This window comes from Schistocerca nitens, chromosome 3 (genome assembly GCF_023898315.1).
Source record: "Schistocerca nitens isolate TAMUIC-IGC-003100 chromosome 3, iqSchNite1.1, whole genome shotgun sequence".
Classification (NCBI taxonomy): domain Eukaryota; kingdom Metazoa; phylum Arthropoda; class Insecta; order Orthoptera; family Acrididae; genus Schistocerca; species Schistocerca nitens.
In genome coordinates this window covers 888,070,280-888,094,461 of record NC_064616.1, presented here as the reverse complement: position 1 = coordinate 888,094,461, position 24,182 = coordinate 888,070,280, and the positions used below count along the sequence as shown (strand labels likewise).

At 39.8% G+C, this 24,182-nt stretch overlaps 1 protein-coding gene across 1 annotated transcript in view; it reads left to right on the top strand.

Moving 5' to 3' along the window:
* LOC126248939 (synaptojanin-1) overlaps window positions 1–24,182 on the top strand; it is a 133,553-nt gene that overhangs the window by 96,006 nt on the left and 13,365 nt on the right. Inside the window, exons 12-16 of the mRNA XM_049950453.1 lie at window positions 3,698–3,806; window positions 10,815–11,002; window positions 11,829–11,974; window positions 15,960–16,097; window positions 22,261–22,435. Of these exons, the coding sequence (XP_049806410.1) occupies window positions 3,698–3,806; window positions 10,815–11,002; window positions 11,829–11,974; window positions 15,960–16,097; window positions 22,261–22,435 (756 nt within the window). The remainder of the gene's footprint in view (window positions 1–3,697; window positions 3,807–10,814; window positions 11,003–11,828; window positions 11,975–15,959; window positions 16,098–22,260; window positions 22,436–24,182) is intronic.

Below are 24,182 nucleotides of genomic sequence, written 5' to 3'. Positions count from 1 at the left end.
CGCCCTCGCCTCACTCCCTCGCCCTCGCCCTCGCCTCACTCCCTCGCCCTCGCCCTCGCCTCACTCCCTCGCCCTCGCCTCACTCCCTCGCCCTCGCCTCACTCCCTCGCCCTCGCCTCACTCCCTCGCCCTCGCCTCACTCCCTCGCCCTCGCCTCACTCCCTCGCCCTCGCCTCACTCCCTCGCCCTCGCCTCACTCCCTCGCCCTCGCCTCACTCCCTCGCCCTCGCCTCACTCCCTCGCCCTCGCCTCACTCCCTCGCCCTCGCCTCACTCCCTCGCCCTCGCCTCACTCCCTCGCCCTCGCCTCACTCCCTCGCCCTCGCCTCACTCCCTCGCCCTCGCCTCACTCCCTCGCCCTCGCCTCACTCCCTCGCCCTCGCCTCACTCCCTCGCCCTCGCCTCACTCCCTCGCCCTCGCCTCACTCCCTCGCCCTCGCCTCACTCCCTCTCCCTCGCCTCACTCCCTCGCCCTCGCCTCACTCCCTCGCCCTCGCCTCACTCCCTCGCCCTCGCCTCACTCCCTCGCCCTCGCCTCACTCCCTCGCCCTCGCCTCACTCCCTCGCCCTCGCCTCACTCCCTCGCCCTCGCCTCACTCCCTCGCCCTCGCCTCACTCTTTCGCCCTCTCCTCACTCCCTCTCCCTTGCCCTCTCCCTCCCTCTCCCTTGCCCTCCCTCCTCCCTCTCCCTTCCCTTCCCTTCCCTTCCCTCCCAACCCCATCCCTTGCCCTCCCACTCCTCCTCCCTCCCTCCCTTTCCCCCTCCCTCCCCCACCCCATTCCTTCCCTTCCTCTCCCTCCCCCTTCCTCTCCCTCCCCCTTCCACTCCCTCCCCCTCTCTTGCCCTTCTTCCCCCTCTCTTCCATCCCTCACCCCCACCCCTCTCCCCCTCCCCTCACCCCTCCGCTCATCCCCTCCCCTCTCCCCACTCCTCTCCCATTCCCCCACCCCTCTACCCCACCCCTCTCCCATTCCCCCACCCCTCTACCCCACCCCTCTCCCCTCCCCCACCCCTCTCCTTCTCCCCCTCCCCTCACTCACTCCCCCACCCCACCCCTCTCCTCCTCCCCCTCCCTCTCTCCCCCTCCCTCTCACACTCTCCCCCTCCCCCTCTTCTCACACTCTCCCCCTCACACTCACACTCTCCCCTCACACTCTCCCCCTCACACTCTCCCCCTCCCCCTCACACTCTCCCCCTCACACTCTCCTCCTCCCCCTCACACTCTCCCCCTCACACTCTCCTCCTCCCCCTCACACTCTCCCCCTCACTCTCTCCCCCTCACACTCTCCCCCTCACACTCTCCCCCTCCCCCTCACACTCTCCCCCTCCTGACTTCATCTAGCTATCCTACCCTACCCTCCCCTCCCCCCTCCTCCTGCATACTCCCACAAGAAGCACTTTACTGTTCCGCCACCTATACTCTGTTATCCCTCCCCATCCCTGCCCCAGCCTCCTCCTTACCCCCACCACCCAGATTTCTTCTCCAATCATGCACAGTTGCTTGCAGTCTGGCCTCAGTGGCCAGAGAGACAGTGGTCTTGTGTGTGTGTGTGTGTGTGTGTGTGTGTGTGTGTGTGTGTGTGTGTTATTTACTTCAGAAGAAGACCTATTGCCTGAAAGCTCACGTGCTTAGCAATCCTTATGTTGTGCCTGTCTGTGACTCAACATCTGCTTTACGTGGTGAGTAGCAATCTGTCCTGTTCATAATAAGTGATGGAAACTATATTCACTGTCAGTTGAAAATATAGCACAATTTTGTAGTTATGATATTGAAACATAGAAGTGTTATCCATTACATTTTCATTTTATATGGCGCAGTATTTGTTAACACTTTCATTGACCTGTGTAGCAGTGAAGATTTTTATGGCATAATGTGACAAGGTACATCAAGTATGACTCAGAAGGGAAACTAGGAACCTAGTATATACCTGGAGACCATTATTTGATACAAGTGCTATGGCAGTGGTGAAATATGGTGGATGCAGATCATGGCCTGTTGGTTTTTTTTTTAATGGTTTGGCAAAAGGAATAGATTTGTTTAGAATAACATTTTAGTCAAAAGAATGTTGCTCTCATCACTTGTCAGCTTATATCTGAATTATTGCAGGGAATTATATACATTTTCTTTTCATTTCATCTGCCTGTATAACGTACCACATTCACTAGGGCTATACTTACTAAAACACTAAATTTTCCTGTTCTCCCTGAAAAGTCCTTGAGGAATATCAGAAATGGGAAAAAGTGCAATATGAGCACAATATACAGCAAAGGGCTCTGTTTTATGCATATTTATATATTTGTTCTACAGTACTATAAAGAAGATGAAATGCAACTCTCACTTTTATCAGTTGACATCTTGACAGCCATGGATCAATGCTGTCAAGTATATATATGGTATTTCTTGATTTCTGAAAAGTGTTATTATCAAAAGTGTGATCATGTGTATTGGGTATCTAGAGAAATTTGTGACTGGATTGAGAATTTTTTGATAGGCAGGATGCAGCAAATTACCTTGGATGGAGAGTCATCAACAGATGTAGAAGTAACTTCTGGTGTGCCCCATGGAAGTGTGTATAGACTCTTGCTGTTCATGTTGCATGTTAATGACCTTGCAGACAATATTAACAGTAACCCCAGAATTTTTTGAGATGGCGCAGTTATCTATAATGAAGTGTTGTCTAAAAAGGCTGCACAAATATTCAGTCAGATCTTATTTAAAAGTTTGTACTTCACAAAATGGGAAAAACCTAGTACCTTATGGCTATAGTATCAGTGAGTCACAGATGGAATTGGTCAACTCATACAGCTATCTGCATGTAACACTTTTTACTTTGTAACAGTAGGAAGTGGAAGTATCACATAGGTTCGGTCGTAGGTAAAGCAGGTGGCAGAATTCAGTTTATTGGTAGAATACGAAGGAAATGCAATTAGTCTACAAAGGAGTTTGCTCACAAATCACCTGTGCGATACATTCTAGGATATCATTAAAGTGTATTGGACCTGTACCAAATATGATTAACAAGGGATGAATGTATACAGCAAAGGATAGCAGAAATGGCCACATGTTTGTTTAACCCCTGGGAAAGTGTCACAGAAGTGCTGAAGAAACAACTGGAAAAACTTCACGATTCACACAAAGTTTCCAAGCAAGCCTATTTAGAAAGTTTTCTAGAACTGGCTTTTTACGGTGGCTCAAGGAATATACAACAACCACCTACATATCACTCCCATAGGAATCATGAGGACAAGATTAGATTAATTCCAGCACTCACAGAGACATCTAGACAGCTATTTTTGCCTTGTTCCATACTTGAGTGGAATGGGAAGAGGCCCTAATAATTGGTACAGTGGGAAGTGTTGTCTGCCATACACTTTCCATTGGTTTGCAGAGTACGATTGTAGAAGTATGTAAGATCGTTCACTCTGTACTGAATCACATTTTCAAAGATTTATATTTTGGAAGCTGAACAAATTAACTGGATTTTTCCCCCTGTATCATACTCTGTGTAATAGTTGATTTGAACTAATTCATTCATTTTCAGGAGGGTAAAAAATTGACATTAACTGTAGAGTAGACATTGAAAAATGAAATCTCTTTTACCAGTTTTTAGTTATAGAAATAGAAAGAATCTAATTTTGACCCTTCATAATTTTGCACCTTATCGGTTATGTTCAACTTCCTTTCTTTATTGTCTAGCTCTGGTTGACGTAATGAACAATTCTTCAGCTGACCGCCCTATTGATATATTTGCAATAGGATTTGAAGAAATTGTTGATCTTAATGCCAGTAACATAGTCGCTGCAAGGTAAGTGTTTCTTTTATTTATTTTTTTTTTAATAACTGAGCTATCAGAAGTAACTGCTTAGATTTGTAGATCAACTTCCAAAAGTGCTTTATTTATATTTAACTCTACTTCCATGCAACTGATTTATTGATAATTACCAATACCAGCAGGTCTATGATCTTGAATAAGGGCATTACCACATTAGCCATATTACTAATTTGTAACTGACTAAGTGAATGAAGAATTATTACAGTATAGTTCATTTTATACCATATCAGAAATAAACACAGTGAGACCAGTGTCAAAGTGTTGGTACAGAAGCTGTTGTTGTACTGATTTGTGTACAGTAATTGTATTGCAGCCCCAAAGAATCTCTGTGTCAAAACTTTCACAAATGTGTTGCATGCAGCTGATTAATCTGTGAATTAAAGTAGCTGTGTAACAGCCTGAGTCACTTCATTGATGTTTTAAAATAATTAGGTTGCCTTCAGAATAAGTGCCTTCATTGGACATAATAAGAAATTAACTAACTTATTTTGCATATTGTCATCGTTGTCTGATGACATAATCTTTTGGGATACGTGTTCTGTTCACAATACAATATACATGACACAAAATAAACTAACACAATGAGTAAATTTCATGCTCTTTCAGTTCATAAACTCATATCTGTAGGATAAGGAACCTTTAGAGTCCGTGAAACGCTATGATAATCTGTGGAGTGAAAGGTACCCTGGCTACATGATGTAGGGTGTCAGTGATATGGATACACAGATGACAAATACTGTGCATGGTATCCCTCTGCTGTAGTATACAGAATGTCAGTACTGTTGATTAGGCTCACTGGGACTGCTTGTGGTAATGTTTCCCATTAGTGGACAAGTACCTTTTATAGGTCACCAATGCTCCATGGCGATATTGAGGCAGCAGTCTGTTATCCTAGAGCACTCCATGCATGTTCAGTTTTATTTCAGTATTGGATATTGTGCTAGTCACCCAAGGTGCGTGAAGTCTTCATATTTTTGGTTCTCATCTACAAAATCAAACCCATGTGGGCAGTCATTATCATCCATTAGATGGAGCCCATCTCCACATGTGCCATGATAAGAACACACATACTATTGCAGGACATCATTCCCTATTCCATAACTGTCACAGTACTCCCAGGAAATATACTACTGACATGCTGCTGCCACAGATGAGAACACTGGCAGTAACATAGCTATGCCTAGGTGCTGTTCCTGAGTGCTCAATTATAGTCCACTTTATGAATCACAAATGACTTCCATTCTTCACACTTTCACAGAGAGTAAATAAAACAGTGAACTGCATAATTACTATCAAACTAGTTATCATTTAAGTGTCCCAAAACCAGAGATTTCTAATTGATTTCTTAACCAATACCGATTGCAGCAGAGAACATGTCTGTTCTCCTCAACTGCTGATCGACCTCTTACATTTTAGGACCAGAGATTGCTAATTAAAACTTAACTTATAATGACCACGCAGATAACATGTGTTGTCCAAGACTGCCAATCAAGCTCTGATGTGACATCCGAACCACATCGCCCGCCATTCAAGTTAGGCACGACCCGAAGTTATCCAAAGTGTTTCATCAGGCATTTCGTTTAACAGTTGTTTATTATTCTGCTGTTAATTAACACTTCTGAAGTAATGGAATGATGGCCTGGTATTTAGAGATGCTTTTATATGAAATGCAAGTAAATTTGCTGTTTAGTTTTTTTACTGCAGAACACACAATAAAGGTGATGGTGTTGCCATCTACTTGAGAAAATGTAAGTTCATAACCACCACAGAAAAAGTGTTGACAGAGATTTTGAAATTGCAATTGTTAAAATCACATTTTGCACTGTTCTTTCTATGCCATAGGTGTATATAGATCACCCTGTGGCAACATTGATGCTTTTCTGAAATCACTTGATAGAGTTTTAAGTAAATTAATGTCAGGCTGTAGAAGTGTAAATCTTGTCATACTGGGAGATCTGAACATCAGCACTTTACATGATGGTCAGGAAAGCAAATGTTTTACAGATTGTATCTTGTCTTATGGGGCTAAAGATCTTCTTGGATTAGCACCCACAGGGATAGCTAACACACGTAGTAGTTCAGTTTGTCATGTTGTTATAAATTATAACCACATCATCTCAACAGACATAATAAATGGTCACCCCTCAGATCATGTTGGCCAAACACTAGTGCTAAAATACAATATCAAATTCAAACTGAGTGTAAGAGCACAGGAGAATATTATCTGAAAACAACATTGCTACATTAAGACATAGTTTATGGCAGTAATTATGGGAATCCATAATGACTACCATTGGGGCCAACAATAAATGGAACATGTTCACTGAAATTACGACTGGGCACTTAAATAGAGCCATGCCATTAAAAACAGTGAATATCCAGAAAAATCAACCTTCAAAATCAAAACATGTGCCATTAGATTTTAAAACAAAAGATGTGAAAGAAAAAAATGAAAACATGTATAGTTTACACAGACTGACTAACACAGAGTTACATAAAGAACTTTGCAAGCAGTACAAATGCAAGTACCGCAAAGAAGTCAGGAGATTAAAATCGGAAAGAATCGGCCAACAGGTATGAGGTTCAGATAACGTTTCAAAAACTTGCTGGTCAATTGTAAATTAGAACAAAAACAATGAAACAGAAACTAAAATCAGTAATGTACAATTAACTGGGAATAATAAAGATATCTCTGATCTTCTTCTAGTCAGCAATATTTTTAATAATTACTTCATAGATACTGTCGAAAATGATCTCTCTATGAAACAGGATATTCAGCACTCATTTGAGTCCTGTAACATACAGAACTGCAGTGCACTACCCCCAGTAAGCGTATATGACATTCTGCAGATTATTGATAACTTCAGAAACAAAAAATCAGCAGGATTAGATGAAATTTCTCCAAATCTATTGAAGAAATACAAACATGGACTAATGAAACCACTACTTCATCTAATAAACTGTGTTCTTGAAGATGGTGTGTTCCCTGACAAGTTGACACTTTCTGTAGTGAAACCAATGCACAAAAAGGGGGAAATAAAGCATGTACAGAACTACAGACCAATTGCTCTGATCTCAACTTTCAGCAATCTGATAGAGAAAATAATATTTTAAAACATCTTGGAACATTACAACAATGTTGACATATTAAGCGATTTCCAGCATGGATTCAGAAGAGGTCGAAATACCATGTCAGCAGCAGTACAATTTCTCCATAATGTACTTGAAAAAGTAAATGAAAAATCCCAAGCAGTAGGAGTATTCCTGGACCTCTCAAGGGCTTTTGATAGGGTACATCATGATATGCACGTATCAAAAATTGTGAAGAGTGGCGTCACTGGAAAACCCATGCAATTGCTAGAAACATATTTAAAGGGTAGACAACAGTGCACAGAGATTACTTACTCTAATGGAGAAATACTGGAGAGCAAAAGGTCAAGTATAAGAACTATACATTTTGGTGTTCCTCAGGGATGCATTTTAGGTCCAGTCCTAGTCATATGCCATGTAAATAATTTTCCAAGTCCTCTTGACAATAAACAGTTGATCACCATGTATGCAGACAATACATCTGGTGTCTGCTATGCAGACAATGAGCCCAGCCTAGTTGAAAAGATACATAATTTTATTGAAAAGGCAGGAGCTCACTTTGAAAGAGAGAACCTAAAAGTAAACAGAGAAAAAACTAATATTATTCCTTTTAAACCAAATGGTCCAAACAGACAAAATACTGTGATTGATGAAATTTTACCAAAAACCTGTACAGATTGTAAAATCACCATATCTTAATTCTGAAACACTAAGGACTGTATATTATGGATTAGTGTATCCTACCTTGTCTTATGGAATAGTACTGTGAGGTGGGATATGCCAAACTAATATGAAAAGAGTTTTCATACTGCAGAAGCAAGCGTTGAGGATCATAGCAAAAGTAAAACCAGGAACTTCTTGCAAACCTCTATTTATTAGACACAATATTCCCACAGTTTATGCCATGTATATACTAGAAACTATAATGCTAGTGAAAGAAGACACTAAGGTCACAAAAAGAAACACGGGTATTCACAACTATGAAATAAGGCATAGAAAAGATTTTCATATGGTTAACAGAAGATTAACTTTAACAGCGAAAAGTCCCTATATCAAAGGAGCTGGTTTTAATAACTTGTTACCAAATGAAGTTAAGATATTCATAGGGGATACTTTTAAAAAGCGAGTCAAGCGATGGCTTATCTAAAAATGCCCTTCTAACATGAATTTATCATGAATTACAGTGTAATAAGAAATAATGTAAACTAAAAAGATTGTAATTGTAAAATCTTTATACTTTGTTGAAAATGCACATGCATGTAAAATTATGTGTTAAGAGCAATGAATTGAATTGAACAGAAGTTTATCATTTTGACATGCTGCTACCAAACACAGCAGCCAATTGGAGAGAATGACCACGATTTAGGTGGTCTTTCTCACAGTACATATACCAAATAAACCATCTGTCATTGGTGCCTCACACCACATTATGTCATCTTCCTACTGCTGCCTTCTCAACTGCTCTAAGAAGAGCTTCTTGTAACTGAATGTAATGTACTGAGGCTGGTGAACCACAACTGTCTGTATGGTGACAACTCCTCATAGCATATAAGTTCTTAGCTAATCCATGATCACAAGTATTGTGCCCATGGAACAGACTTTCACAGAGCCTCCATGAGTGACAAAGGCATCAGTAATCAGTGTGAAAGCAGAGCTCATAGCACTTGGTTTGAATGAAATACCAGTCCTTCCCCATGACATTGGAGAATATGAGACATACATTTGCTACAAAGTTTTTCATCTGCTCTGACTACCCAAGTGCACCGCAAGCTGTCGTGTGTGTGTGTGTGTGTGTGTGTGTGTGTGTGTGTGTGTGTGTGTGTGTGGAGAATATGAGACATACATTTGCTACAAAGTTTTTCATCTGCTCTGACTACCCAAGTGCACCGCAAGCTGTCGTGTGTGTGTGTGTGTGTGTGTGTGTGTGTGTGTGTGTGTGTGTGTGTGTGTGTGTGTGTGAACGAACCTTCCTTTGTCTAAAACACATACAGAATGAAGTGATATTTACCTGGGTACAAGGGTATGTACTAATTTAAGGAAATGAAATGGCAGATCCAGTAGCCAAGGAGTCTTGCACCCTACCTACAGTGGCACCATTAAAGTCCCTCTACATCCAGTGGTGTAACTGTTAAAGCAAAGGACCATGCATCTTCAGCAAGCAGATTGTGGTACAGCTCCTTCGAGTCACTGAGGCTGAATGAAGTTTTCTTTACATGTCTGGGAATCTCCTCCAGCGAGAGGATCCAACACTGTGCAGTGCATGTAATGTACCACTGACAGTATATAGCATTGTAGTTGAATGTATGAGGTATGATCAAAAAACGTGATGAATAATTGTATTAGAAACAAAGTAATATTCTTACATGGCATTTGATTTAATCTCCATCAAAGCATATCACAATATTGAATACATGACAGGAAGCATTTCTGGAAGGCTTCTTTTGGAAGGCATTCTGCTTCTCTGTGATGGCCATCTCAATGTCAGGAATGGCAACAAAACAGATTCCTTTAAGCACAATTTTAATTTTTGGGAAGAACCAGAAATTGTATGGTGCTAAAGTTGCTGAGTAAAGTGGATGTGGTCAGACAAATACACTTTCTCCGGCCATATCTTGCAAATCAAAATCGAGATGTGGCACAGGGCATTGTCATGATGAAGGAAGAAATGATTGGCCCATTTTTCTGGCCTTTCTTTGTACATCATTTTGCAAACATCACAGTACACCCTTCTAAAATTTGGTCTTTACGGCTGTGTCCCTTTGAATTAACTCTTCGCACTGTACCCTCAGTATTGGGAAACCAGAGCATGGCTTTCATATTTTGGCTGATGTGCCTTTCTGGGATGAGGAGGTTCACTGTGTTTGCATTGGGAACACTGAATTTTCATCTCAGGGTGTATCCATAGACCCAAGTTTCATCTCCAGTTACAATTTTTTGACAATTAATTGTGCAGTATATTCTTGTAACAGATAAAGTTATCTCTTGTGAAGAGTTTCTGTTTACTTTCTTACGTGTCTTGTGGAATAATTTTGTGGTGTAACTCACCATTTAGAAAGAAAATATTGATTGCACAAAAGTGAACAGTAAGAATAATATGTAGTGTTCACCCACAGTTATCATGTAGTTATCTCTTCAAGTAGTTAAGCATTTTAATTGCACCATCTCAATGCATATATTCACTAAATAAATTCATCATAAATAATGTACGACAATTTGAGAAGGGCAGTGATGTTCATGCCTATAACACTAGAGGAAAAATCGACCTATATTGCCTATTATTAAAGCTGTCAGTGGCCAATAAAGGAATTCAGTATGCAGCCACAAAAATTTTTTGTTGTTTCCCAGTAACAGGAAATGTCTGACAAGTAGCAAAGGAAGTTGTAAAGCTAACCTAAAATCATTTGTTCTGGACAACTCGTATTCATGGACGAATTTCTGTTTAAAAACTGGTAGCCCGAGAGGGAAAAAAAGCAACCTTCTTTTTATGTGTAGTTGTATGAGTAGGACTAAAAAGTGAAGTGTTCATTAATGTTAACACTAATCATTGGTCATAACATGTTAACTGACTCGTTCAACATCATTTTGATAAAAAATCACTGAAATTATCTATGGAACATGTAACTAACTACATAATTATATGAAGCATTCTGTTGTATGCTTCAACCTAGTTGAATAGTACATCACAGTTCATTTTATGTGTTTGCATAACAGCTATTTATATAAATAACATGCTGTCATTGGTTTCTGCTTTACATTCATGCAATGACTTCTTACTTTCTTCCAGTTATAAGCTCAGTACATTATCCATAAACTTAGTCCAATTTTTATTTTTGTTAGTAAAATTTATGATTTACATTATGGAATAAACGTGAAGAACAATTTTTTTTTCAGTTCAGAAAATGCAAAAGCATGGGCTGAAGAACTACAGAAAGTCTTGTCCAGAGACTCACAATATGTTTTAGTAACATACATGCAGTTAGTTGGGGTTTGCCTGTATTTATTTATTCGACCTGAACATGCTCCTCATATAAGAGACGTTGCTGTGGACTCTGTGAAGACAGGGTTGGGTGGTGCTACAGGTTGGTTGTCAATAAATTATCATTACTTTCCTGATACTTACAGGATACCTAAGCTGTTTGACACATTTCTAACCATGTTTGCAACCTCAGTTAAATTTCTATTTAGTAAAACCATGATTTTCTCCATCTTTGTGCGTTAATTAAAATTCACAGAGTAATTTTAAATGCATATACAAATCAAGTGTCATAATACTGACTTCAGCTATTGTTATATTGTGGGTTTACTGTACTTCTCATGTATTAATGTATTCTGAGCAATAGTGTGTGATATTTTACCTGCAGATTATGTGAAAAATAATAAATATAAATCAAAATGATGACCTGGAATGACTCTTTCATCTTGCAGCGAAGTGTTTGCTCTAATGAATTTTTCTGAGAGATTAAAAATGTGCACTGTACTAAAAGTTTAATGTTGACTCTTGCTTTTGTGGTTAATGCTTTTATCATTTAAGCTATCTGAGTATACCACATGACCCAGCTCAAAGCTTTATCCTACTTTCCAAATTCCTAGTGAGAGGATTGCACGTGAAAAGCAAAAGTTCTTTTTGATAGGTTCAAATAAGGAACTGTTTCTGTTAGTATAGTTGAAGAAGTTTAAAGTAACAAAAATCTCTCTGAAAAAAATTAAAAAAATAAAAGAAAAGCATAGAAGTGATTTATTTGATGAAAGGATTTTCCCAAACGCTATTCATATATCTCCATTAACTGAAAATTGTGTGTCTTCTCCTGTGTATTAAATACATACTATTCGTTAGGAATTGACATTTTTCCCCTTCTATATTACGTTTTTTATACTGATTGCAACTTTTTATTCTTTTCCTCACAGGGAATAAAGGAGCTTGTGCAATTCGCTGTGTGTTCTACAGCACATCACTGTGTTTTGTTTGTGCACACTTTGCTGCAGGACAGTCACAGGTCACTGACAGGAATGCTGATTATGCAGAAATCACCAGAAAAATTAATTTTCCAATGGTATATACATATAGATTTCTAATATAAGTACACAATAAATATATAAAATTTCTCTGGTAGGTTCATTTGTTATTTTTGTATGAATTGTTATTTATGTGATTTCTCTTTGTTAATTTGTTTCATCTTGCTATTGTCAGACATGAATTTGAAAATTTTCAACAACTGAATACAGTCGCCCTGCAGCAGGTGCTATAACTGAGTAATTATAAAATATGTATAACTGTGTATTGTTGTTGCTGCCAACATGCCATTGTAATCACATTTAAAAAGAAATATTTGAATGAAACAGTCACTGTAGTTCATGCAGTTGTCTAGACAAATGGTCATTCACTTTCCAGTGTAGTTACTTACGTTTAAATGTTTTGAACCAACTCTCTTTGCTCATCAGTGGAAACTTTCAAGCCCCTTTTAATTTTATGTGGTCTGTAACCTGTGGTCTGTGTCACAAGGGCCTCCCGGCGGGTAGACCACTCGCCTGGTGCAAGTCTTTCGATTTGACACCACTTCGGTGACTTGCGCGTCAATGGGGATGAAATGATGATGATTAGGACAACACAACACCCAATCCCAGAGTGGAGAAAATCTCCAACCCAGCCAGGAATCGAATCCGGGCCCTTAGGATTGACAGTCTGTCGCACTGACCACTCAGCTACCCGGGGTGCACTCTTACGTAGTAGCTGCCATACAGTAGAATAAATGAATAAGTAAATCATTAACTAATTGCTGTTTTCTCTTTGGTGAGTGAAAGCTTCGTTTGACTACTGAATTAAAAAAAAATAAAAAATAAAAATAAAAAAAAATAAACAGTCTTTCAAAAGTGTGGGTAACATGGTTTATCATGGAAATCCAGTAGCTTACCAATTTTCTAATATTTCACAGTTATTAAAGGTAAGATGAACACTACAGAGAAAAATGGTTTTTTTCACTGAGGAACAGTCATAAATGAAACTTCAATCAGCAAAGTAAACCAAAAGATATACACACTTGGATATAAAGCAGCTCTACAGGCTGTCCTGAACAAGCAGTTGGTCTCAGACTTTCCAGACCATTAATTTCTTATGTGGAGGGAGTGAGGAAAAGGTGTGTTCTTATTAAAGAACCCTGTAGGATATCATTTAGGACCTAGAGCCAAGAAAAACATAACAGAGTAGTGCAAAACAGACACTTCATGATCTGATGTAAAGTCACTAAATAAAATATTGTGAGAACTTTCTAATTTGCTGTTTCCACATGTCGGGTGGAATCTCTTGTGTCTTCCTACTTAGTATTTTAATAAGTTACAAACATTTTCCACTGTCAGATTTATTCATATCTTCCTTCCGTCCAGATGATGGAAACTGTACTTCCCAAAACCGAATTTTTCTTCTTTCATACTTGTTGAGCTACTGCAACCTTTCATGCCAGTAAGCAACTTTATTTGCTCAGCATTGTCAAAAATGCTTTTATAATCATGCATTGTGCAGATTGAGTACAACCACCTAATTGTGATAACAAATACCACTGGAATTAAAGGCACTTAATTTTTTTACTGTAATAACAGCAACAGTTTGAACACTGTAACAAGTTAAAGATTAATTTATTAATATTGCAAGACATACATGAAAATTTTATACCTCATCTTCAGGTCATTTCTTCATCTGACTAGTGATAAGGCAATTTGACTAGATTCACTAACATCACAATGTGTAAGTGGAGCAGTCACTGTGAAGGTGAAATGTCAATTGAAATATATGATAAGTTGTTATTTTCTACTGCCAGGCAAACCCAGAACCACAGGAACATCGCTGCCAACATCGAATTTCACAAAATATCAGCTCATAAATACATGGTAGCAAGAACATCCGTATGTGCGATTCTAATTTATTAAATTTTGAAGGTGTAGCACCAAATTTTGTGTAACTTCATAAGAAACTAAGTTCTCTAGATGATAAATCTCACAGCAGTACATACAAGGTATGTTCAAAAAGTTTTGGGAATTTTCATTTTTTGGAAATAATCAACATTAATGTTTTCTCCTTCAAAGTAATCCGCATTAGATATTATACACTTACATCAGCACTTCTTAGCTCTTTCAGCGATATGCTTTTAGTCTCGTGTAAAATTATAAAACAATGGCCTTTTGAGGTTCTCTTTAGTTTTGGAAACAGAAAAAAAATTCACATGGGGACATATCTGGTGAATATGGAGGCTGGTGCATCATTACAGTGTTGCTTTTCACCAAAAATTCACAAACAAGCAATGAAATGTGAGCAGGAGCATTACATGTAGCAAAAGCCACAAATTGTTACGCCACAAATCCAGACTGTCCTTCCCTCCCCCCTCCAGATTGTTTCTTACAAACAGCATTGAATATGTGGGTAGTACTATTGATTATTTGACCTTTTGGAAAGAACTTATGATGCACTATGCCATGGAAATCAAAGGAAACAATGAGCAGAACCTTTACATTTGGTTGCATTTCCAAGCATTTTTTGGTCTTGGAGATCCAGAATGCTTCCACAGGGATGATTGACCCTTAGTTTTGACGTCATACCATACACACATGTTTCGTCAAGTGTTATGACACATTTCAGTAGTTCTGCGTCATTGTTGACTTCATTTAGCATCTCCTGAATGACTTTTATTTACCACTATTTTTGGTCGAAATTCAACATCTTTGGCACAAATTTTGCTGTGGCATGTCTTATACCTAAAACATCTGAAAAGATTCAATTGCATGACCCAATTAATCATCATCACAAACTTCTCTGATTGTGATTCGGCAACCGTTCACAGTCATTTCTTTCACTTTTTCTATGTTTTGATTGGTTATTGGTGTTTTGGGACATCCAGAACATTCAACATCTTCAACTTCTTCACGGCCATCTCAGAAATGCCTTTACCACTTGTAAACCCTTGTTTTACTCATAGCAGACTCACCAAAAGCAATATCAACGTATTTAAAACTTTGTTACCTTCTACCCATTTTTATAACAAAATTTAATGCAAATTCTCCAATCCATTTGTTTCTTTCGATCAATACTGTCCATTCGTAAGCAAACATATGTAACCTTCGTGACAACTGGTGACATACTAGACATCCAATATGGCTACCATTGTTCAGATACATTTCAGACTGTTTACCAACAGGGCAATAATAAATTGTGCGAATTAGACTAATACAGTCCGTGAAATTACAAAATTCCCGAATGAGATTTTCACTCTGCAGCAGAATGTGCGCTGATATGACACTTCCTGGCAGATTAAAACTGTGTGCCGGACTGAGACTTGAACTCGGGACCTTTACCTTTCACGGGCAAGTGCTCTACCAAATGAGCTACCCAAGCACGACTCACGCCCCGTCCTCACAGCTTTACTTCTGCCAGTACCTCATCTTTTACCTTCGAAAATTTACAGAAGCTCTGCTGTGAACCTTGTAGAACTACCACTCCTGAAAGAAAGGATATTGCAGGGACAGGAGTGCTAGTTCTGCAAGGTTCGCAGGAGAGCTTCTGTAAAGTTTGGAAGGTAGGAGACGAGATACTGGCAGAAGTAAAGCTGTGAGGACAGGGCGTGAGTCGTGCTTGGGTAGCTCAGTTGGTAGAGCACTTGCCCGCGAAAGGCAAAGGTCCCAAGTTCGAGTCTCGGTCTGGCACACAGTTTTAATCTGCCAGGAAGTTACAAAATTCCCAGTAGTTTTTTTTTACTACATACCTTGTATATATCACAAAATAAATGTACATAGCTGGTAACAAATAAACTTAGCATACATAAGCATATACATATGAAATTATGTAGAATGGCAATTAAAGCAGACCATAACTGCATACCAATAAATGAGTGTGCATTTAAGGGGGGGGGGGGGGGATTGTTTTGTATCTAATTCTGCTAATGCTTTTGTATATTAAAACTGGAAATAAAATTTTTTCACTTTCTGGGTGAAAATACATTATCATAAACTGTTGAGAGAGAGAGTAACATTACTTTTTTTTTATGTATGTTTCAGAGCCGAACACTTAATTCACATGATTATGTCTTCTGGTGTGGAGACTTCAACTATCGTGTGGACATGGATAAAGATGAAATGAAGGAATTGATTAAGAAGAAAGAATATGATAAAATTCTACAGTATGATCAACTTAGGGTTAGTAAATTCTTTCAGTAACATATTGTCTACTGCCCCACTCCCACCACCCACTCCCCCCCCCTCCCCCCCCCCCCCCCTCTCTCTCTCTCTCTCTCTCTCTCTCTCTCTCTCTCTCTCTCTCTCTCTCTCTCTCTCTCTCTCTCTGATTATGCAGGTTGTGTGTGTGTGTGTGTGTGTGTGTGTGTGTGTGTTTGTATCTGTGTGTCACACAGATAATTTTTAGTTGCGAAAATTGAGATATTGAGCTGAAATTTTAACAGAAGATTTATTGGATGGATATTGCAGATGGAAAATTCTAGCAAAGCACACCTGTAGCAACCAAGACAGGTCATATGTAACTTTGTTGCTCAAGTTAGCTGATTTCAAAGTAAGTTATTTCAAAATAATTATATTGATTGATGTTCACTCATGCTTCACACATTCAAATCAACCTTAGTAACCAGTTGAATGTAAATAGTATTGTACTGGTTCAGTTGGCGAAATGACGTTGGCTGTCTTTGTGAAAAATAAAAATTATTTTAATATGCATTCACATAACTACTACTGGACATTTACTTGTACATAATTATTGTTCCATAGACAGATACCTAGCTACTAAAGTTTGAAATGTGTCTACAGGTGCAACAGCCACACAGACTAGACTATTGATAGATTGATACATGCCTATTTCAGGTCAGTAACAACATGCTGATTTCTTAACTGTCAAGCTCAAATGAATCAGCTGTGTGAAGATTTGTGCTGAAAGGTTCCTTTAAAAATTCCTGCTAATTTCTTGTCAGTCATATTCAACTGGCAATTATTCTTAAAGTCTTATGCAGTCAACCCATGGAAAAAGTATAATGCTGTCGATTGCTGTGAGCACTTTCCAGTTTTAAACATTGTATATTTCTCCACTGCAACATTCATATTGCTTGGTGCTCATTCTGTTTCACCATCAGGTAGTAGTAATTCTGCTGTGGTTTGTGCCAAATTGTGGGGGCTGCTTTACCCAAAAGAAAAGTCTGGTTGGTTGTTAAGTGCAGTGAGGTATTTGATTCTTCCACTTAGTGGAACTGTTAATCACAGTAACAATGTGGGTGAAGATACTAAAATAACTGGTTGTAAACCATTGTTAAAAAAATATACACACATCAAAAAAGTTTTGCATCACCCCAGTTCCCAGAGCTCTTGAAGGTAGTAGTTGACTGTGAATATTATATCACAGACACAGTACCTTTCACTGGTCAGAGATGTAACTAAACGTGCACAAAGATGTAAACAACCATGCATGAGCAGGGCCTCTTAGACAGAGGGAGTCCAACAGCCGATCAGTTCCAGTCATTCCATCAGGGAGGAGGTCATGGCTTGTGTTGTCTGTAGTTCAGCCACACCTAGACGGTCAATACCAAGGTACGATCATGTATGCATTGTTATTTTGTGTTCTCAACAAAGGAAGTGTCCAGGCATCTCAGAGTGAACCAAATCAATGTTGTTCGGACATGGAGGAGATACAGAGAGACAGGAACTGTCGATGAGATGCCTCGCTCAGGCCGCCAAAGGGCTACTACTGCAGTGGATTATGGCTCTGAGGAACCCTGACAGTAATGCCACTATGTTGAATAATGCTTTTTGTGCAGCCACAGGACGTTGTGTTATGACTCAAACTGTGCGCTGTAGGCTGCATGATGCCCAACTTTACTCCTGACATCCATGGCGAGGTCCATCTTTACAACCACAACACCATGTAGCATGGTACAGATGGGCCAACAACATGCCGAATGGATTGCTGAGGATTGGCATCACGTTCTCTTCACCGATGAGTGTCTCATATGCCTTTGACCAGAAAATCGTAGGAGACGTGTTGGGTGGCAACCCGGTTAGGCTGAACCCCTTAGACACACTGTCCAGTGAGTGCAGCAAGGTGGAGGTTCCCTGTTGTTTTGGGGTGGCATTATGTGGGGCTGACGTACGCCGCTGGTGGTCATGGAAAGCGCCATAACGGTTGTACGATACGTGAATGCCATCCTCCGACTGATAGTGCAACCACATCGACAGCGTATTGGCGGCGTATTGGCGCGGCATTCGTCTTCATGGACAACAATTCATGCCCCCATCATGCTCATCTTGTGAATGACTTCCTTCAGGATAACGACATTGTTGACTAGAGTGGCCAGCACGTTCTCCAGACATGCACCCTGTGGAACGTGCCTGGGATAGATTGAAAAGGGCTGTTTTATGGACAACGTGACCCACCAATCATTTGTAGGGATCTACGCTGAATCGCCTTTGAGGAGTGGAACAATCTGGACCAACAGTGCCTTGATGAACTTGTGGATAGTATGCCACAACGAATACAGGCTTGCATCAATGCAAGGGGACATGCTACTGGGTATTAGAAGTACCGGTTTATACAGCAATCAGGACCACCACCTCTGAAGGTCTCGCTGTGTGATGGTACAGCATGCAAAGTGTGGTTTTCATGAGCAATAAATAAGGTGGAAATGATGATTATGTTAACTTCTCTTCCAATTTTCTATACAGGCTCCAGAACTCTCGAAACCGAGGGGATGGAAAACTTTTTTTTATGTGTGTATATCATTATGCAGTGCTACTTCTCTGAAATCTTAGAAGTTGATGCCTTACCCTGAGGAATAAAATCCTTTTTAGCTTAGCCTTTGTGAATGACATTTTTCAACATGTTGACCTTGCATGGTTCCACATTACACTTGTTCATCACTGTAGTAAATGTAGGTGCTGCACTTTCCTGCAAATTATTCTTCATAAAAATACCATCCTTGCATCTTCAATATGGCTCTAATTCATAAGTAATTTCCTCCCATAATTCGTTTTACTGTGAAGCCCATGTTCTTTGACATTCATAACATTGTTCACCAACTTCCATTGGAATTCATGACTTCTTTCATATGCAGAACTAATTTTTCTGCAATCAGAAATTTGGCTTTACAATACTCATTACAACATCTAAAGTTGCCTACCTTTTTCTTTAGGATTATGTAACTTTCGTGGCAGTGCAGACTAGTGTTACTAGTCCTATGACCCTGCTTGAAAATGGGAATGACCTGTACTTTTTTCCAGTTGAAAGTTAGTTTCTGTTGCTCCAGAATCTATGATAAACTGCTGGTAGGAGAACAAGTTCTGCATAATCTTTGTAGAATCGTATAGGTATCTCATCTGGTTCTGGTTCCTTTTCACTACTAAGCAATTGTAGTTGCTTTTCTATTCTACTATCAGTTATCACAATATCAGCCATTTTCGCATTGGTACAATGATCGAAAAGAGGGATTGTGTTACTGTCTTCTGCGGAAAAAAATTTCAGGAGACTAATTCTGTATTTCGGCATACTCTGTGTTATCTTCTGTTTTGGTGCCAGTATGGTCACTGGGAGAATGAATAGAGAATTTTGAACTGCTTACTGACTTTATGTAAGACCAAAACCAGATTGGTTGGCAAAATTTTAATTTCAAAGTCATGTGAATGCCTCTCTCATTGCTCATTGTATGCCCATTTTCACTTTGTTCAGCTTTTGTTTGTCAGGTATGTTTTGACTTCTCTTGAATCTGGGATGCAGATATTAAACCACAGTGTGTCTCTCCCATCCCTTAAGATATTGCTTGGAACATACTTCTCTAAGGTATATTGAACAATGTTTCGTGTTTTGGATTTTTCCCATTTATGCGTCATATCTTCAACCTCAGCACTGAATATTTGATGCTGCCTAAGATACACTGCAATTTGCATCCTGTCACTCTTTCTAAGCAAAAATATTTTTGGGGTGTTCACTAACCCAACAAAACCCCATGTGCATGTCACATATACTTTGCTACACTTGTAGCTGCTTCCTGCATGTAGTGCATGCGTGACTTATTAAGGGAAACCCTACAATTCTGCATGTGATAGCAGAGGTCAAGGAATTTGCATCCTATACCATCACAGAGTAGTCTGAGCCCCTGGTTTAGACTTTGTGCTGTGCTCCAAACCAAAGGACGCTGATCGACCCTGGTTATGCTCCAAACCAAAGGACACTGATCGACCCTGGGTACGCTCCAAACCAAAGGATGCTGATCGACCCTGGGTATGATGCTGCAAATGATTATCATAGCCTGCACCCCACGGGCATCTGCCGAAAGTAACCGAGGATGGCCTCAGAACCCAAGCAACAGATGTGATTGGTGCTGATATGTGCCACTATTTGCAAGTGGTTGCACCCAGTATGCCCGATTGCCACCAACGGGCCTCTTCTGTGTCATGGACAAGATCCCCTTTGCCACACTGAGGGGTTGCATTACGTGACTAATGTTGGAGCTCCCAATGACTAGCAAGCCCGCCCTCTTCACTTGTCTGGACTGAGCAGGAAAATTGGCCACTGGCCCAAAGGGAGAGGCATCCAGTACTGGCTCAAAAGGATTGTCAACTGTGTATAACACCTCATACTTGTTGCTAAGGCGTAAGGAACTAGTCGTGTGGACCGTTCCGTTTTTCGCCTTCTGCCTAGTGACACATGAACCCACCACTGACTGCCATTCACTGACTAGTAAAGACAAGCAAGCAGATGTTGCACATCAGAAAATGCAACAACACCCTGGTCACCAAGGGATTTCAGCAGCACCAATCACGTCAAATGTCTCGTCACCAGCATCCTGATGTTGCCACTACCTCGAGCAGTAGCCAGAAGCCTTTCGACAGTGGCCAACATAGCCTCCAGCTGTTTAAGGACAGCAGCCAGTTCTCTTTGTGGCCACTCACAACAAGCACAGTCCCTACCTAAATCAAACTGAATACAATCTCAAAAGCACTGAGGTGTAACTGAAGATGGAATGAACTTAAGTGAGAGAATAAACAAACACTAAAATCTGCTGTACAGAGTTATCAGTACAGCCTAAGATCAAAAGATCTGCTAGGCCTTAAAACAGGAATAAATTTCTCTACTGAAAGTGGATGTATCAACAGTTAGTTTTTATTAGAACTTCAGCTTCCACAAAAGCTATTGCAGGAAATAAACAAGCTAACTCTCAAGCACTGACTTATTAAACAGAGTCATGTGACATCGCTCCTCAGATGACGAATTGCCTCACACAGATATGCACTAAGATTTATACAAAAAAGCTTAAGGGCAAATTAGTAACACTAGTCCGCACAGTAAAATACCCTAGTACAATTTGCTTCCTCATGGTAATGTGTGAGAAACGGAAATTAATCTAAATTACTGTGTGTCAGACAACAGGTGTACTTTCTGTTCCATGGCAGCAGGTGCACTGAGCATTGTATGAAATGGTCACGAAATTTAAACAGGGTCATGTGAGACTGCTCTTTGGCCAGCAGATCACCTCTCACAGATATGCACCAAGATTTACACAAAAGAACTTAAGAGCAAACTAGTAACACTAGTTTACACAGTAAAATACACACATACAGTTCATTTCTGCACAGAAATAAGTGAGAAACAGAGACTAAACTAAATTACTGTGTGTCAGATAACTGGTGCAGTTACAGATGTCATTTCCATTTTGTGGCGGTGGTTCACAAGATTGATTTTGTAACTCTTTTTTTGTTTCCTTCTCATTCATCCACAATTAACACTGTACAAACAATATAACTGTCAGTATATATGCACTAAAGAGAAATTCATTACTAAATGTTTAACACACACTTAGCAATCTATGGAACAGACCAGAAGAGTGGAATGATGATCTCCCCACCGCCTGCCTTCTACACTACTCTATTGACTGAGGGGTGTGTGTGTGTGTGTGTGTGTGTGTGTGTGTGAGAGAGAGAGAGAGAGAGAGAGAGAGAGAGAGAGAGAGAGAGAGGTAGGTAGGTAGGTAGGTAGGTAGGTCTAGGTGTCCTAACTCTGAGACATCCTGAACATATTGTCCAAGAAGAGTTGTGTGACGTAAATGATCTTGTTGATGCATTGGATGTAATTTTCTCAGTGCAAAAATTATTGTATAGTATTGAAAATAATGTTGGTATGCTTTTGAATGAGTAATATATGTAATACTCTCAACTCTGTTCCCCCTGCAGTTTCTTTCCTCACAGAAAGTATGTAAATTATTTGTGTGTTACTATGAATTATGTTAGGAAATTCTTGTCGTAAATGCCATTGAAGTGATCATGTTACCTAAATTACTTGGCAAATAATGACAAAAATTCTTTTTTTCAGAATCAACAAGATCAAGGTCTTGTATTCAAAAATTTTATTGAAGGAAATATTAATTTCCCTCCAACATACAAGTATGATCTATTCTCAGATGACTATGACACAAGTGAAAAATGCAGAGCACCTGCATGGACAGATAGGGTACTGTGGAAGCGGCGGAAGCAGATCCCTGACATGGGTATGACTGCTATTTCATTCATGTGTTCACATTGTGACCTAGTGAGATTAAATCATGAAATGTGGAAGTAATTTTTGTTCTTAGTTCATATTAATGAATACCGTAATTGTTGTAGATCTTATTTACAGGTAAAAACTTTTTAAGTATTAGTTTACTGACCTTTCTCCCATATTAATGGAACATTTTAATTTTTGCTTTGATCTTGAATAGCTTGTTATTTTTTAAAGTTCAGTGTTTAGTTATGGGAAATATTAGAGATGTCTAATCCAGAATAGCTAGCTAGTGAAACATATAAAAATATTTTTTTTTTCATGTGATCAAAATGTCTGTAATTGAAGCAAAAGTTGGTAAATCGACACAAGAAAAAAAAGAGGAACTATAAATAATTTTTGTTACTTGACTGTATGGTGGTTATGGGCTTTTCACATCATTTCAATTCATAGGCCATTATGAAACCTTTTAAGAGACTCATGGCACAGAAAACTTTGTGGTAACTTATGTTGAGACATAAGATCATCGGACAAAAATTAGTCAACCCTAGAGAAACCATTTGAAGCATCATTTAATAGTGTGTAATTCTACCCATGCACTCGATAACATTTGGTTAGGAAGAGAGTCCACAAGGTTATACCAGGTGTGTCACATCCAGGTTAAGCCACTCACTCACTGATGATTTGATTATGCAGTTCCACCAAATTGCAGGGGTGCTGATGTCAGCATTTTCCTGCCATTCCAACATATCCCACAGACTTAATATGGAGTTCAAGTCAAATGATTTTGCAGGCCATGTGAGATGTAATAGAGTGAAGGAGTGTTCTAAAAACCAGTCACATATTCTTCCAGCCCATGAACTTTGCTGTTGTCATCTTTATGTGTCTGTGTGAGCAATGGCCCCTTGCAAAGTCACTTACTCCAGATGTTCATTGCATGCAGTTCGCATCACAATGTTATTTCCCCAACAGATTGGGATGGACCTACATTCACTGCCTGCAACAATTCCTGTTGGGCTTGGAAACAATTTTTATTCACAAGCCTTAAAACGTGTGTCTGGCACCTCTCAATCAGGAACTTTTTCTGGCCGCAATTCTGTCATTGTGTTCTGTGGTCCCACATGTTATACCACTGCTTGTAGAAGCTTTGAACATTCAGCCATGAAACACCAACAGAATCCAGCAACGGTGAGTTGGTATGGGGCATCCTCTGCTGCGCATCTTCAGTGCAGGGAATTTTTGTGAGTACTCAATCACTGTTCATTAGGTCTTATTATTAAAAAGGAGGTAACACAATAATTCTTGTTTCATCGTAAACAGTCAGTGGTAGATCTTAGATATCACAAAGATAATGTTCCCGCATGCATAAACGGCTGCATATGTCAATTCCAGGTGTTTGACGAATGGACATCACATGACCTCCATAGAACCATATAGGGCTGTCAGTGGTCTAGTGTGGACCAGATCATCACCTATTTGACCTATTTGAATATGGTTCTTCAGGAGCCCGTTTCCACTAGGGCTGTACAGAGACAAATGCAACAGATGTCTGACTTGTGTCCCTTTGTTCAACACAGAGTTAAATGCTCAACATGAACCCACAAACACTATGGAACAGTTGCAACGTGTAACATGGTCCAATGAATTTTATTTGTTGGTGTAGCTATTAAGGCAATTGACACCATGGCTGTTGTGAATGGCGCAAGAAGCTGTGGAGACTGTATGTCAGTAAGGTAGTGGCAAGGCAGAAGGTGGCT